The 17737-nt window shown below is 37.0% G+C and overlaps 1 protein-coding gene across 5 annotated transcripts in view; it reads right to left on the bottom strand.

Annotated features, from left to right (window-relative positions):
• The window catches only part of MAPRE2 (microtubule associated protein RP/EB family member 2), a 164060-nt gene that overhangs the window by 29546 nt on the left and 116777 nt on the right, over nt 1-17737 (bottom strand). For all 5 annotated transcript variants that reach the window (XM_023207702.3, XM_023207700.2, XM_023207701.3 and 2 more), the window contains 2 exons: nt 17410-17555; nt 12827-13040 (listed from right to left, as the gene is read on the bottom strand). In XM_023207702.3, coding sequence (XP_023063470.1) covers nt 12827-13040; nt 17410-17555 — 360 coding nt within the window. The remainder of the gene's footprint in view (nt 1-12826; nt 13041-17409; nt 17556-17737) is intronic.

The raw sequence follows: 17737 nt of genomic DNA on the forward strand, positions 1-17737 counted from the left end.
CCAGCCTTGGCGACAGAGTGAGACTCCGTCTCAAAAAAAAAAAAAAATTGGTTCACAGACAATCTATGACATTCTGCTTGTGGAAACTAAGAATGAATGCTAAGTCACCGTCTTGTGTGGTCTGGTGAGGTTTACAGTTAGGCTGGAAGTAAAATCTGATATTATACCTATGGAGAGAAAAGGAATGATCCATCAGATGAGGACATGGGGTTTAGTTATAGAATTAATATTTCAACACATATCAGGAACATCTATATAAGATTAATGACCCAGTGCTATTTTGAAAAGGGCTAGGATGGTCTGCCAGTGCAGGGAGGACAACAATGGAGACCCTCGCCCTCCTCTGCAGAGCCCTGTGCGAAGGAACAGATTCTACGTGCCCAAATACATGCCATTGGCGTCTATCCTTCACTTTCAAATCACCCAGACTATTCACATGGAGAGCTAATTGATTTGAAGGATTAAGAAATCAGAGATTAGTAATTCTACTAATCTAGGACTCAATATTCTTGGCTTTATATACACTTCTGCTTTTGAGCTAATAAGAGGTCTGGAACAAATGGTTTTAACATTTCCTGCATCTATAAATGTAGACAGCAACTCTACAGTATAGTAACTCTCTCTCACCCTAGAACTTACTGGTTGGATGAAAGGAAATGTTTTTGAACTTTTGAAAAATCACGATAAAAAAAAAATGTCATCTCAATAGAACAGCATGTGTTCTGTCGTCTCAAGCCTAAGTAACACTGCAGAGCTTTTTATATCCTCCAGATACCATGTAATTTGAATTTGGTTGTGAAATTTACTGTGGTTCAGTATAGTGTGGGGAGGAGGTAAGAGGAGAAAACAAGACCACATCCATGACATATGAGAGGTGCAATATAATATAATGATGAAAGCGCATGGGTTCTGGAATCACAGAGTCAGGCCTTAAATCTTAAGTCCTCTCCTTCTAGTGTGTGACCCTGGCAAGTTACTAAACCTCTCCGTGCCTCAGTTTCCTCAACTTTAAAGTGGAGGGTAATAATATGATCTGTCTTTTAGAATTGTTGAATACATATTAAGTTCTTAGGATAATAGCTGACACTTAATATGTGCTCAATAAATATTTGCTAATATTACTGATGACGCCTTCTATATTTTATTTTTTTGAGACAGGGTTCCACTTTGTTGCCCAGGTTGGAGTCTAGTGGCATGAACATGGCTCACTGCAGCCTTGAGCCCCAGGCTCAACTGATCCTCCCACCTCAGCCTCCTGAGTAGCTGGGACTACAGGTGTGTGCCACCATGCCTGGCTAATTTTTGTATTTTTTGTAGAGACAGGGTTTTGCCATGTTGCCCAGGCTGGTCTCAAACTCCTGAGCTCAAGCAATCCTCCCACCTTGGCCTCCCAAAAAGTTGGGACTGCAGGCGTGAGCCACACTGTGCCTGGCCTTCTCCTACCTTTTAAATGTTTTCATTTTCCCTAACTTTCATGAAAAATTCTATTCATATTAAGATTCAGATTTGAGTTGCATAGTAATAGTACCACAACATTCTGTAGGTTTTGATCTCTAAGCTTTAAAATACTCTAGTTTTTTTAAATGTACAAGTTTGACCCAGAAAGCCAAAATAATTAAAAATTGCAAATTGAATTAGTAAATCATCTGTCAAAAATGCTATCTCAGTAAGCAAAGAAATTAGGATGGCAATGAAAAATGTACGGCTCTTCCTAGGAAGAAGCCCTTGGGCTTTACTACAGACACTGCCAGGAGATTCCCATTGAAACTCCAAAATTCTTCATAATTTTCTGCTCTTCTCTCTGCTCAATATTTTAAACTCGGAAATATTCAGTGTACTGGCAAGGCAGGGCACTGCTCGTATTTTATGCTGTGGTTTTTATCATCATAAGAGGTAGGTGCTATGGTCTGAATGTCTGTGTCCCCCTCAGATCTACACATTGAAACCTAATCCCCAACACAGTAGTACTAAGAAGGTGGGGTCTTTGGGAGGTCTAATGGGTCATGATCTCTGTGAGATCAATGCCCTTATAAAACAGGCCTAAGGGGCTTTGCCTCTTTCACCATCTGAGGAAACAGAAGGCACCATGTATGTGGACAGGGCTCTCACCAGACCCTGAATCTGCTGGTGCCCTGGTCTTGGACTTCCCAGTCCCTAGAACTGTGAGAAATACATTTCTGTTGTTTATACAAGGCTACCTAGTTTATGACATTTTGTTACAGCAGCCTGAACAGAGTAAAATGTAAAGAAATGCAGTTTCAGTTCTTCTTTGAGGAGAAAAGTATCTCAATGTCTAGCCGTGTCTTTTATACATCTTACATATGTAACCAGAAGAACAAAACCACTGCTACCTCTCTTCTTCCAGGGAGTAGGGGATCTTCTATAAGAATTTAATTAGTTGAGCCATTAGAATATTTCTATTTTTTCCAAGTCTTAATGTAGCTAAAGGAGTAGCCATTAAATGGTATGCAGCTTAGCAATGGAATAGTTTCTTAATATGAACAGGTCAAAAGGATGCAATGCTAATATGGGGTAGGGGTTGGGTAAAAGAAACAGTGTTCCACCGGGCGTGGTGGCTCATGCCTGTAATCCCAGCACTTTGGGAGGCCGAGGCGGGTGGATCACCTGAGGTTGAGAGTTTGAAACCAGCCCGACCAACATGGAAAAATCCCGTCTTTACTAAAAATACAAAATTAGCCGAGCGTGGTGGTGCATGCCTATAATCCCAGCTACTTGGGAGGCTGAGACAGGAGAATCGCTTGATTGAATGTGGGAGGCGGAGGTTGCATTATTGCATTCCAGTCTGGGCAACAAGAGCGAGATTCAATTTAAAAAAAAAAAAAAAAAAAAAGGAAAAAAGAAAAAGAAAAGAAGAGAAGAAAAGAAAGAAACAGTGTTCTGCATAATAATGAGAAGTACTAACATCTCTTTGAAGAGAAGTCTTGCTAATTATGGGGCTAGTAAGAAAAATGCATCTCTTCCTTGTATTATTACATGATTTCTAAAATTAATATTTGATCCTTAAAGTAAGGGACTTGGGTAGGAGAGTATGTGGGTAAGTGACTGGGGATTGTAAAATAGCAGTACCAAGCAGGCATCTACTGGCAAACTGCAAGAATAAACAGGCATGACTCATCTTGATGGCGAGACCATCAAGGGACAAGAAGGGTAACTGTACCCACCCTACAGGGCTCTGGGAAGTCAAATGGCATCATAGACTGTCCTAGTGTTAATTTCTTAGAGTAAATAATGGTTTTAGGGAAAGACCAACATTTGTGGTTAAATTAAGGAGTTTCTCAAAAAGGTAAATGAAGATTTAGTGCATCTTCGCAGTAACAAGGAAAAGGAAGTCTTACATAAAGGCACAGGCTTGAGGCTAAGGTTAGATCCCCTTGAATGGGAGTTAACTTCTTGAGTATTTTTCCCTTGGACTCTAATTGAGTTAAGTGCCTGTTAACTCACAAACATCAACCTTCTTTGCAGCAATATAACAAAATCCAGTCTTCAGAGCATTAAAATTCACAATAACTAAGACATGACCCAACATTATTTGACATATAAAGGGCCAGGAAAATGTGACATATTCTCAGAGAAAAATAAAATCAACAGATGTCAATTGTGAGATGGCCAGAATAATGGAATTAGCAGACAAAAACTTTCAAAGCAGCTACCATAAGCCTGCTTAGTGAAGTAAAGGAAATAGGCTCCTAATGAATGAAAAGATAGGCAAAATCAGCCGAGAAAGAAAAAAAAGTAAACAGAAAAATACAATAGCTGAAATTTTAAAATGAAGACTTCTACAACAGTAGAATGAAGATGACACAGGAAAGAGAGGGTAAACTTGAATTTACATCAACATAAACCATCTAATCTAAAGAAGAGAAAAAATAAGTACTGGGAAGAAAATCAACTGTGCCTCAGGGACTTTTGGTATAATTTCAAAAGCTCTAACATATGGATAAATGAAGTCCCAGAAGGATAGGAGAAAGAATGGAGCTGGAAAAAAACTTGAAAAAATAATGCTTGGAATCTTCCCAAAGACATAAACTCACAGATTCAGGAAGCATAATGAACTCCAAAACAAGACAAATTCAAAGAGAACCATAATTAGGCACATCATAGTCACACTACTGAAAACCAAAGATAAGGAGAAAATTTTGACTGCACTTAGAGAAAAACTATGTATTACATACAGGGTAGAATGAGTATGCACTTCTTATCTTTGGAGGCCACATGCAGTGGAATAACATCTTTAAAGTGCTTACAGGCAAAAAATAAAACAAAAGGAAAAACAAAACCCAGCTTGAATCCTTTATCAAGTGAAAATATTCTTTAAGAATGAAGGTAAAAAAAAAGACATTTACAGAAAAAGAAAAATCTAAAATAATTTTTGCCACTGGACCTGCAATATAAGAAATCCCAACAAAAGGCCTTCAGGCTAAAGAGAAACGAAACCGGTAGGGAACTTGGGTGTTCAGAAATGTAGAACATTGAAAATAGTAAAAATATGAAACAAACAACTTTTCCCGTAATTTCTTTACAATAGATAAGACTGTTTAAAGCATAACTGTCTAATAGAAATATGTGAACCACATAAATTTTCTAGTAGCTACATCAAAAAGGTAAAAAAAAAAAAAAAAAACACTGATTTTAACATATGCAAAATATATACAACATATATGAAATATAATTTCTACATGTAATCAATACAAAAATTATTAGATTTTTTTTCTGTTTCTCACACTGAGTCTTCTAAATTCAGCATGCATTTTATACACACAGCACATTTTAATGATGAACAAGCACATTTCAAGTGTTCAAAAGCCAACGTGTATTAGACAGTGTAGGTTTAAAGCAAAAGTTGTAACATTATCTTGTGAGGTTCATAATGTATATAAATGTAATACATATGACAACTATAACAAAGAACAATGGGGAGGGGTGGTTGCAAGGTTTCCACATTTTACATAAAGGTATACAGTATTAATTTTAAGGATAGTGTGAAAAAACAAGAATATATATGTAATCCTTAGAGCAACACCTAAAACATAAGTGCAAAGAGGTGTAGTCTGAAAGGTGGTAAGTAAATTAAAATAGAAACCTAAAAAAATATTTTAAAAATCCAGAAGATGACAGGAAGGGAGAAACAACAAAACAAGAAACAGAGGGGACAAACAGAAAACAAATAATGTGGTAGATCTAAATCCAATCAAATCAATAATTACATGATTATATGAAATGTAAATGGACTGGACACTCCAATTAACAGTAGAGATTATCAGAATGAATAAAAAAGCAGACCTGATTACATGCTGTCACACTTTAAATATAAAGACAAACACAGGTAGACATTTAAATTATCATGGAGAAAGATGATGCCATGCAATAGTAAGCATAAAAAAGCTAGAGTAGCTAGATTAATGTCAGATAAAAATAGATTTCAAGACATAGAATATTATCAAAGATAAAGAGGAACACACTTCACACAAATAAAAAGGCCATACTGCTCAAAGTAATTTATAGATTCAAAGCTATTTCCATCAAACTACCACTGCCATTCTTCACAGAATTAGAAAAAAACTATTTTAAATTTCATATGGAATCAAAGAAGATCCTGTACAGCCAAGACAGTTCTAAGCAAAAAGAACAATGCTGGAGGCATCACACTACCTGACTTCAAACTCTACTACAAGGCTTCAGTAACCAAAACAACATGGTACTGGTAACAAAACAGACATATAGACCAACGGAGCAGACCTCAGAAATAACACCACACATCTACAACCATCTGATCTTTGACAAACCTGACAAAAACAGGCAATGGGGAAAGGATCTCCTATTCAGTAAATGGTACTGGGAAAACTGGCTAGCCATATGCAGAAAACTGAAGCTGAACCCCTTCCTTACACCTTATACAAAAATTAACTCAAGATGGATTAAAGACTTAAATGTAAAACCCAAAACCATAAAAACCCTAAAAGAAAACCTAGGCAATACCATTCAGGACACAGGCATGGGCAAAGACTACATGACAAAAATGCCAAAAGCAATTGCAACAAAAGCCAAAATTGACAAATGGGATCTAATTAAACTAAAGAGCTTCCTCAGAGCAAAAGAAACTATCATCAGAGTGAACAGGCAACCTACAGAATGGGAGAACATTTTTGCAATCTACCCATCTGAAAAAGGTCTAATATTCAGAATTTACAAGGAACTTAAACATATTTACAAGGAAAAAAAAAACCATCAAAAAGTGGGCAAAGAATATGAACAGACACTTCTCAAAATAAGACATTTACACAGCCAACAAACATATGGGAAAAAAAAAAAGTTCAACATCAGTGATCATTAGAGAAATGGAAATCAAAACCACAATGAGATGCCATCTCACACCAGTCAGAATGGTGTCAACCATTGTGGAGGACAGTATGGTGATTCCTGAAGGATCTAGAACCAGAAATACCATTGGACCCAGCAATCCCATTACTGAGTATATACCCAAAGGAACATAAATCATTCTACTATAAAAACACATGCATACGTGTGTTTATTGCAGCACTATTTACAATAGCAAAGACATGGAACCATCCCAAATGTCCATCAATGACAGACTAGATAAAGAAAAGGTGGTACATATATACCATGGTACACTACGCAGCCATAAAAAGGAATGAGGTCATGTCCTTTGCAGGGATGTGGATGAAGCTGGAAGCCATCTTCCTCAGCAAACTAACACAGGAACAGAAAACCAACCACTGCATATTCTCACTCATAAGTGGGAGCTGAACAATGAGAACACATGGACAGAGGGAGGGGACTATCACACACTGGAGCCTGTTTGGGCGTTGTGCGTGAGGGGAGGGAACTTAGAATCATGGCACACATATACCTATGTAACAAACCTGTACATTCTGCACACGTATCCCATTTTTTAGAAGAAAAAAAGGCAAAAAAGGTCAATTCAACAGGATGACTTAACACTCACAAATATGTACACATCTAGTAATAGAGTACTACAATACAAGAAACAAAAATGGAGAGAATTAAAGGGAAAAATGGACAATTCCATGATCAATGCATGAAAATTCAACAGACTGCAGCAAATGTTAGAACAGGACAACAAAAAAATCCATAAAACACAGATCTGTTTACTCTGACAGTGGTATTAGGTAAGGAAAAAACACACATAGGAGATCTGAATAATACTATCAAACACCTTAATCTAATTAACATTTCTAAAACACTATCAAACAAATTACTGCAGAATACACATTCTTTTCAAATGCATGTGGTCCATTGACCAAAAAAGACTATATTCTGGGCCATAAAGCCAAGATCAGGACAAGGATAAAAATCACCTCTTACTGCTATTTTTACTGCCTCTCTTAAAAAGCAAAACAAACAAACAAAAACCCCAACAAAGTAAAGCAATTCTTATTTCCCAAAAGAAGGTGAGAGGTGATGAGTACTTAGATGACAGGTGCTCAACAAATGCTCATACATTGCTAAATAAATAAATGAATAAACATGATTACATTTTACAGTCATACAAACAGCTTTAGAAAACCCAACATTAAGGGTAATTGTGAGAATATTCAAATAGTCAACAAAGTGTTGACTGAAAAAGTGTTCTTGAAAAACACTTTAGGATTTATTCAAATCTACATTTAGGGATTTAATTATGATTGTTCAGATACTTTATTCTATTCTACTTAGGTTGCTTCCTTTTGAAACCACTTTTCTAGCATGCCTATTAATCTGATTTTAAGGCTGAAACACTGAAGTCCCTAAGGAAAGCAGAAAGCTCAAACTCAATTTCCATAGCAACTCTAAATCTATCACACTATATTTATATATGGGTGTTTGATTTAAATACATGAATGTATGTGAATCTGCAATGTGTCTAAGCTGTTGTTGCTATAGTAACTACATAACTTTGAATTTCCTTTTATGTTTAGTAAGTGTTCACACATAAAAACCAATCCGCACCAACAGTTATCTTGAGTTGCAGATATGGCTCATAGCAATAAATTTACAAACATCATGAGTCACAATGATGCATGTACTTACATAACTATCATTATGAAAACGTATATTTTAATACATGTCCCTGGTTGGTATATTAAAACCAATTCAAGATGCAACTCCTCAGAATGTAGACAATAAAACTTACCAAGCAGCCATTTCCCCGTAGGTGACAGCCTCTGCTTATGCAGTAAGCTTGTTACAGTAAAGTCCCCAACGACACACAGAGAAGCCACAGCCAAACTATTCTAAGGCTTCTCTGAATCATAAAGAAAAGCTTTTCTCTGTATCAAAATGGTTGAAAAATCTAGCATGTTCCTACAAAAACAGGATGCACCAAGTGTTTAGAATATATCTATTGTATACATAGCAATCTCTGCTGCATGCTTATATAAGTAGTCTGTCCGATGTAAAAGCACTTTTTTTTTTCTTGCTAATGTAGACTAAGTCCTTTCTTAATTATCATAATGGTGACAATCTACTCCAGGATCACTTTTTCCACTCTAATCTGGTCCCTCTGTCATACAAAATGTTTGGGAGCTGCCACTTACTGCTCTTACTGTATAATAGTTAGGACACGCAAGCTAATTTTAATATTGGCCTAAGGAAATTTTGGGGGAGAGATAAATCCACTAAAAAAAAAAAATCAAGTATTCCAAACTCAAAATAAAAAAAAAAAAATTAAGGACCATCACCTGTTTTCAATTATACCAGCCACTGCTTATGTACACTAATGCAGATAATTAAGAAACGACGAAGGCTTAGAGGTGGGAACAAAATTACTGCTATAGATTAGTGACCTGGCAACACTGTGAGATAAATGTGATACAGATATGTGAATTTTCCAGACTGCTGACCATCACCGTTCATTTGCTCTAAATTTCAGATGAACAAAAGCAGACTGTGTATAAAGAGAATGGCTTTGAGTGACTCCCAGAAGCGGGGGCGCCAGTTTGGATAATGTAAAAATAGAGTTCATGAGGGAAATAAATCAGGGTCAATATTACAGAGAATTATGACAATTCTAAGAAGCGTAAGGGACCTATGAGCGTATTGATCACTGCCTGCTGGTGTCATACATATACTAAAGACTACTGAGAGGCAATGGAACGATTTGATCTTGTAATACAGATCCCAGGATACTATTAGGCTCTTTAGTGAGGTTTTGCTAAGTTTTTTTTTTTTTTAACTAAGGTTTGTACTTTCTATTGATACCTGTATATTCCTTGCCCTAATGAGCTATGTGCTAAGAAACCACATCCCCATCTTTATTACAATTATGTCTAAATTAAGAAAGAGCAAACACACCCTAAGTACCTCAGAAACTGTCATGAATGAAGATTGAAGTGCATACATTTTACAGCACAGATTTTACCACACCTATTCTGACTCTTAGAAGACATTTTAGCTTACATTATCTCGGCTGTATTCCCAATAACTGGATATATGACTTCTAGAAAAAATGAGGTCTTAATGCATTTATAGGAGCCTTTCTCCTATCATGGCTTTTAATAATAACACTCTATATGTGATATATCCCCAGTATAGTTTTACTACCCCACGATGCCCAAAAACCAGAGCATATTTTATTAAAAAGGGAATGGCTGTTTAACTTCTGAAAATATCATTTCTCCCTGATTAATGCCAATAATGTAAACATGGTCAAGGTATCAGGAACATGGTCTCAGGAAATTACTGCCTTCAAGAACATTAAAAAAATAAAATTTATTATCTCTTGACTTTAATGGGTTTCCTGAGCATTATCACCCAAGAGGTTAAGCTCTAGAAAATATATATTTCTCTTTCAGATTCATGGACATTCTATCAAAATGGCACACGTTTCTCTGTGGCTTTTGTGAAAGACAGATGAGGGAATTCCTAGAAAACGAGGCCAAGGCAGCACAGTAACAGGGTGTTTGGGTGTGGAGGAGTATTGGTGCCAATGGGTAAAAAATTAAGGACAGGTTATGATTGTGGAAGAAAATATTCTGAGGTCTGTCCAATCTCACCACAGAAAACTTGAAAAAATGGCAGTTGAGTTTTGAGTCCAAGCTCTTCATCATTCACAACTGTAGAGAATGACATTAAGATGAGAAATATCAGACACCCTTGATTTTCTTAGCTTTATTTCCTCCCACCCCACATACCTCCTGAATCCCAGACTCTGGAGAGGGCACAGCATCCCCCTTTCCTCCACTCCAGCTCCTAGACTGATGAAAACTGCCGACAAAACTTGAAGGCCAATCTGAACTGCCATCAAGGTTTGCTTCCCAAAATCTTTGTGGCTTAATTTTTACCCAGCTTCTCCTATCGCTTTGGCTCCAAGAAAATAAATATCTTCTCTTTTCTTTTCTAACCCTCTATCTATGCCCTTGACATCTCATCTTTTCCCTTCAGCTTTAGCGTCATACTCCAGTTTCCCCTCTTTTTCCTATTTTCAATGATTCCTTCTCCACAGACATGTCTCCCATCTTACAAACCTGCTTATATTGCCTTATCCTAAAAGCAAACAAGAACAGTTGAAAAAGAGTACCATTTTCCTTCCAATCTTATTTCCTGAAGCTGCTATCACTCTTTTCCCTACACAAACCAAATGTGTTTATTTTCCCTCATTTTTTTTCCTGACACATTTGTTAAAGGTTGAATCTACTCTTACTGTCTCCAATTCCACAAGTCCTTGTTAAATTGCTGCAATCTAGGCCTATGCCCTCAGTATTTTAATGGACCAATTCTCTGAGGGACTATTAATCACCTCCTAGGAGTCAGACTTTGGCCTGTTTTTCAGGCTTCATCCTATTTGATATCGCCACAATTAATATTTGGCACTGTTGTTGACTCCTCTGTCTACAAATTTCCTACTGTTTTGTTCTCTGATGCTGAGCTCTCCTGGTTTTCTTCCTGATGTTCATCTTTTTTGCAGCTTCCTCTTCTTCCTCCTCCCCCTTAAATGTATATATTTCCAAAGATCTGTGCTTAGTTTTCTTTATTCTATATAGGCTCACCCATTATGGCTCCAAAGTCGGATCTTTTCACTGTCTCTATTTCCTTCCTCCAACTTTGTCTTCAAGCCATTCCTGGCTCTACCATTCTACTGAATGGAGAAATCATTCAAATTGAGAAATCTAATGAACTCTTTCAGGCCTCATTTAACTTGACTTCTCAACAGATGTTGACATTCTTGACCATGATGCGCCCTACCTTCTGCTTCCCTGACACATCACTTCCTAGTTTCCTTCATTCTTTCTGGCACCTTCCCTGCTTCCTATGCAAGCCCTTCCTCTTCTACTCAACCAGTAAATGTCCAAGTTTCTCAAGGCACTCTACCCTTTATCACTCAGTATTTGCTTCCAGCATCTATTACATCAATATACGGAAGAATCGTAAATGTTTATCTTTAGCCTATAACTCCTTTGAGCTCCAGACACACATGTGCACCACCCCCAACACAAAAATTGCCTACGTTAATCTTCTCTTGATGTCACAAATGAATCTCAAACTTAGTATGTTCAAAACAAACTCAAGATTTCTTCCCAAATCTGGTTCTCTTTCAGTACTTCTTGAACAAAATCCCAAATCCTTCCAGTCGTGTAAGATGCCATGTTTAACATCTCCTTCTCTTTTATCCCAGTATTCAGCCATTACCAACATCCAGTCTATTTGGCCTCCTAACAACTCTTCCCGAGTTGTTCATTCCTCTTCATCTACATGAGTACTATTTTAATGCAGATGAAGAATTCATCTAATTCATACTAGTGAGTATAAGTATTCATCTGTTATCCTTAAAAATATTTTTAAAATATTTATTTTAAAATATTTAAAAAATTTCAAAAAGTAATGTCAGTTTTCCAATGGTTTCAGTCCAGCTGGGATACAGCCATAAATCCAGAAATAAGATGACAAAAATGCTGCTTAACAGTGAGCAAAACTGTGATTTCAAAGCTATTACCACCTATGTGGTCCTGTTAACCATTTGCACTCCATTCTGATTGCAGTTTGGGCATAAATAAGAAATCTGTTTTATTTACAAAATTAAGGTTACTGATTAACAAGTTTGAACACCGGGTTCCACAACTGAAATGGAAACATGATTTTGGGTGATTTAATGTTTAATTGTGCAGTACCCAACTCGTGTTTATAATAATGACCCAATTTTATAAGAACACATTCTGCTTGGTAAAGCCTGCTGTTTATGGCAAGGATGTTTATAATATATTTTAGAAAGTTCTTTTTTTATCCACAGAAGTTTTTAAAGTTTTAGTGTTCCAGATATTTTTCCTCAACGACTTCACTTTTGGACAAAGCTCGATAAATAGGGTATTGCTGAATGTTACTGCATAAAAATTGCCACTGCCTACAGAGGAGATAGGATGTACAGTTCATGAAGGGTTAGAGATGATGATCCGTATTTAACAACATAGTTCAGTTCATATTCTGGTCTGTACTGCCAGCAATTAAGCAGTAAAAATACTTCAGTCAAAATCTAAACAGGCTACTTGAAATTTCTCGAAAAACTAAAAGGAAAAAGAAATCTATCCTGGGAGTATTATTTTCACTACCACCTTCAGTGATATAATGCAAATAGCTCTCTGCCTTTTTAATAGTTTAAGTGAAGATGGTTAGACTAATGACAAATGGGTCACAGGAAGATAAATGTGGTGAAACAGACAACAGTAGAAACCATCCAAAGGCATTAAAATATTGACGGCTGGGAAGAATCCATCAGAAACACACGGTAAAGCACAGAAGGGTCTGAGCCATTCTCTAAGATGAAAGCAACCCTGCAATCTCGTGGTGACAATACCTGCTGTGGGGGAGTTTGCATGGTGAGATTTTTTTGGCAGGTTGAAGATCTGTTCGCCAGGGTCAGGCGGAGGAATTGCATCTTGCCCTTGTCGTGCCTCTACAGGATCATACTCCTTCCCATCGTAGTTAGCATCATAGAATTTCTTAAACCATTGAATAAAATCCAGGTTGTCCTGGAAACGTCCTTTCACTAGCTTCTCCACTGGAATTACCTGCAATAAAAAAATCACTATGTGAGTTACAAATCTCATGTTTGGATATATACCCCAAAGAAAGGAAAAGAGTATCTCAAAAAGATACGTGCGCTTATAAGTTTATGGCAGCACTGTTTATAATAGCTAAGATTTGGAAGCAACCTAAGTGTCCATCAACAGATGAATGGATAAAGAAAATGTGGTACATATACACAACGGCGTACTATTCAGCCATAAAAAGAATGAGACTCAGTAATTTGCAACAACATGGATGGAACTGGAGATCATTATGCTAAATGAAATAAGCCAGGCACAGAAATACAAACATCACATGTTTTCACTAATTTGTGGGATCTAAAATCAAAACAAGTGAATTCATAGGCATGGAGAGTAGGATGGTTACCAGTGGCTGGAAAGGGGGAGTTAGGGATGGTGACTGGGTACAAAAAAGTTAGAAAGAATGAATGAATAAAACCTATTTGATAGCACAGCAGGGTGACTATAGGCAATAACAACTTAATTGTACATTTTAAAATAAGTTAAAGAGTGTACTCGGATTGTTTGTAACTCAAAGGATAAATGCTTGAGGGAATGGATAACCAATTCTCCATGATGTGCTTCTTTCAAATTGCATGCAAAATGCCTCAGGTACCCCATAAATCTATACACCTACTATGTACACAAAAAAATTAAAAATTAAAAAAAAAAGAACTAAACCAAAACATCACTGTTGGTTTTCTTGGAATATTTAGTACTTCTGAACAAGCCAGACAAAAGGAATATCCTCAGTTGTCAAGAGGGGCTGGTCCCACTCATAATACATTTATCATCAAAGCATCTCTCCGGAAAAACAGAAGCCTGCGATGTTGTACTATTTCAAGACTGATAAGCTTTTTATCTTTTTATTTTATTTTATTTATTTTTGAGACGGAGTTTCACTCTTGTCGCCCAGGATGGACTGCAATGGTGCGATCTCGGCTCACTGCAATCTCCACCTCCTGGGTTCAAGCAATTCTCCTGCTTCAGCCTTCCCAGTAGCTGGGATTCATTTTTGTTTATTAGTAGAGACGAGGTGTCACATGTTGGCCAGGCTGGACTTGAACGCCTGACCTCAGGTGATCCACCCGCCTCGGCCTCCCAAAGTGCTGGGATTACAGGCGTGAGCCACTGTGCCTGGCCGATAAACTTTTTAAATTTCTTTGGAATATGTAGCCCAGTTGTAGTAGATTATAGTTACTAGAGAGTGCAGATGAATAAGATTTAAATCAATAAAAACAGATACTTTTTATGTCTTCATAGTATTCCATGGTGTATATGTGTCACATTTTCTTTATCCAATCTGTCATTGATGGGCATTTAGGTTGATTCTGCGTCTTGGTTATTGTGAATAGTGCTGCAACGAACACTCACATGCATACGTCTTTATGGTAGAACAATTTCTATTCCTTTGGGTATATACCCAATAATGGGATTGCTGGGTCAAATGATAGTTGTTTTTAGCTCTTTGAGGAATCGCCACATTGCTTTCCACAATGAACTAATTTACACTCCTACCAACGGTGTATAAGCATTTCCTTTTCTCTACAACCTCACCAGTATCTGTTTTTTGACTTTTTAGTAATAGCCATTCTGACTGGTGTAATTCGCTATATTTTTTTTTTTTTTAAAGAAAATGGAAAGGTATCTAGCTAAGTGAATTATATTATCACTGAATTCTTACCTTTTACATCTTCAGGTGGGAATACTAGCTGAATGTGAATCACGAGATAGTTACAAAGCTAGAGTGTGAGATTGTGTGTGTGAGTGTGTATGTGATTCAGACAAGCACACAGCTCACAGCTTTGCTGTGTGACAATATGAATGGAAGCTATAGAAATTAAACTTTGAATACGACTTTGCCACTATGGTAGCCATATATCATTGATATCTTAAAATGTATCAATAGGACCACATTAGGAAACCTAGAAAGACCTTACATATCAATGAAAACTTGGAAGAAAAAAAGCAACTGAAGCATGCATTAAACTAAATAATCAGCTTTAGAAAATGTAGAAAGACCTTACATATTAATGACAACTTGGAAGAAAAAAGCAACTGAAGCATGCATTAAACTAAAAAATTAGCAATACATTTTGCAAAAATGTTTCTTATGCAGCTAAAATAGAAACTCAACCAAGTACAGAGCAAAATAAAGAGAAGCAATCTTTTGGAAGAGACCATATTTTTCATGAAGATTCTTCTGGTAATTAGACTTTGGTGGTGATATGTTGCTCTTCTCTCACTTCCCCCAAACTTCAGTGAAGTCTGCTTAAAAGGAGGCATTCCTGCCACATGTGTACTCAATTGCTTTAACATTTTTATTTTTTTATTTCAGACAGAGTCTCACTCTGCTGCCCAGGCTGGAGTGCAGTGGTGCAATTATACCTCACTGCAGCCTCTAACTCATAGGTTCAAGAGATCCTCCTGCCTCAGCCTCCTGAGTAGCTGAGTCTACAGGTATGTGCCAGTGCACCTGGCAATTAAAAAAAAAATTCGTAGAGATGGGGTCTCGCAATGTTGACCAGGCTGGTCTGGAACTCCCGGCCTCAAGTGATCCTCCCACCTTGGCCTCCCAGAGTGTTGGGATTACAGGTGTGAGCCACTGCTCTCAGCCTCAACTGACTTTTAATTGTATTATTTAATCACTTTTATGTCTTCTGAGTTTAAAATTTTTGTTTATGCTGATATCGATTGTTAGAAATCAACTTTTTAGAGCATAAAAAGCTTTTAACTAACAAATACTATATTTTGTCTATTGCCAGACAAGAAAATTTAAAAATAGTTTTAGACACTGGTGGTATATTAGCTGTTAAAAGAAGGCATTTACTTCTGTTGACCTAATATTGCATTCCCTATCAACATGTAAGCTTCAGGGGCAAAAGTTCAAAATCCGAGGTGGCAAGCAAAAGCACAGAACTTTCCATCACGCCATCAGGCTATGACACACATGAATGAGGGTACTTAATGCTGTTTCTCACAGGACTTTTGGATCAAATCACTGCATACTAAAGCTAGAGAGGCTAACAAAGGCCATCATGGCCAGTCTCCTTCCACTGCAATAATTTTTTTCTTCAACATTCTTAACAACTGCTCATCCATTCTGTGTGTATATACTTCTAGAGTGATATGGAACCCACTAATTTGATGTATAACAAGTTCCATCAATAAACATATGAAAAGGTGTTTCTTTTCTTTCTAATCTAGAAGCATGCATAGAGAAATGAATAAAAAAGACACAAGAGGTATTATAAAAGTAAGGAGAACCTATATATCCCTAGTTTTAAATACATATAGAAAGAGCTAATTGGAAATTAACCATGACAAAGGACATAAAGTTGGAAATAATCCAAAGGGCTACAATGTTAAAGAGAATGTATGCTTGAAATAAAAATTCCAAGAAAATGAGAAGTCAGGATTTTCTTAATATATTGATAAGAATGTCATTAAGAAGATATTAATTGCCTTAGCTTACAAAATACATAGTTTATCAAACTTCCCTTTAATCTCTATCTTTTCTAACCTGGTATTTTATTTTTCATTTCCATAGCCTATTCATTACCCCTGTTTATGCAAAGAACAGTTTTCCATTTCTCCCCTGCTGGTTTATCTCTTTCCCCTTATTCAAAATTCATTTCTTTCCAAGCTCACTCATGCTAAGAGATATATCCTAAATAAGGAACATAGTTTGAGTATGTATTTAAATAGCAGTAAACATGCAGAAAGAGACTGAGTTTTCGCAATAATCCCTTATTGAGAGAAAAAGTACTCCAGGCCATTTGTACCACTCCAGGACAAAAGTATAATAATTCATGGGAGAAAAAAGGGCAAATTATGGACCTTGAGAATCTGAGCACACACACTATACTGACACTGTCTCTCATGTCAACTTCATAACCATGAATAAGGGGTTTTTAGTCCCATTGTACAGATGGGTAAACTGAGACTCAGAATTTAAATCACTTGCTCAAGTCATGAAGCTGGGATTCAAACCCATGCTGTTTCTGCCATGACACGATGTTTCTCTGAAGGAACAAAATACAAAGAACCACAGTGGCATCTGGCGAACATACAAGTTTCTCATCTGCCATGCTAAATGTAACTAATAACACTTTAACATTTGTGAACCCTGTTAGTTTTTAGTCTCCTGGCTACAAGTTTAGAAAATCTGAAATGAAAACCTCATAAAAATACAAGAACTTAGGGTGATACTTTATGCTGGGTACAGACCCCCGCCTACGGCTGAGATACCAAGATATATCCCATCGGTATGCTCCTGGACTTTCGCATTTATGCACAAAAACAATTTTAAGAAACAACAACACATTTTATGGAGGTACAAGTCTCCTACCTTATCAACGTTCATTCGCTTAAATGATGCTTGCAGAAGTTTAAAATTGTGAATATACTCATGTTCCAGCTTTGCTTGAAATTTTACTTTCTTCAAACTAATGCAGCCAGGGAAGAGCATGTCCATGAACTGGCAATAGGCCGCTCCTGGAAAGAAACAAAACAGTACTGGGGTGAGTCTCACTGTACCCAGACGAGGTAGAGAGAGGACTGCTAGGCTGGAAGGGGATTGTGCTTACAGGTGCCATCATCACTCAGAGCAGAGTCCTCCGGGCTGTGTGTGTCCTTCCTACCAATGCGCTTATATTTCCTTGTCCACAGGAGCTGAG

Source organism: Piliocolobus tephrosceles, chromosome 18 (genome assembly GCF_002776525.5).
Source record: "Piliocolobus tephrosceles isolate RC106 chromosome 18, ASM277652v3, whole genome shotgun sequence".
NCBI classification, from domain to species: Eukaryota; Metazoa; Chordata; class Mammalia; order Primates; family Cercopithecidae; genus Piliocolobus; species Piliocolobus tephrosceles.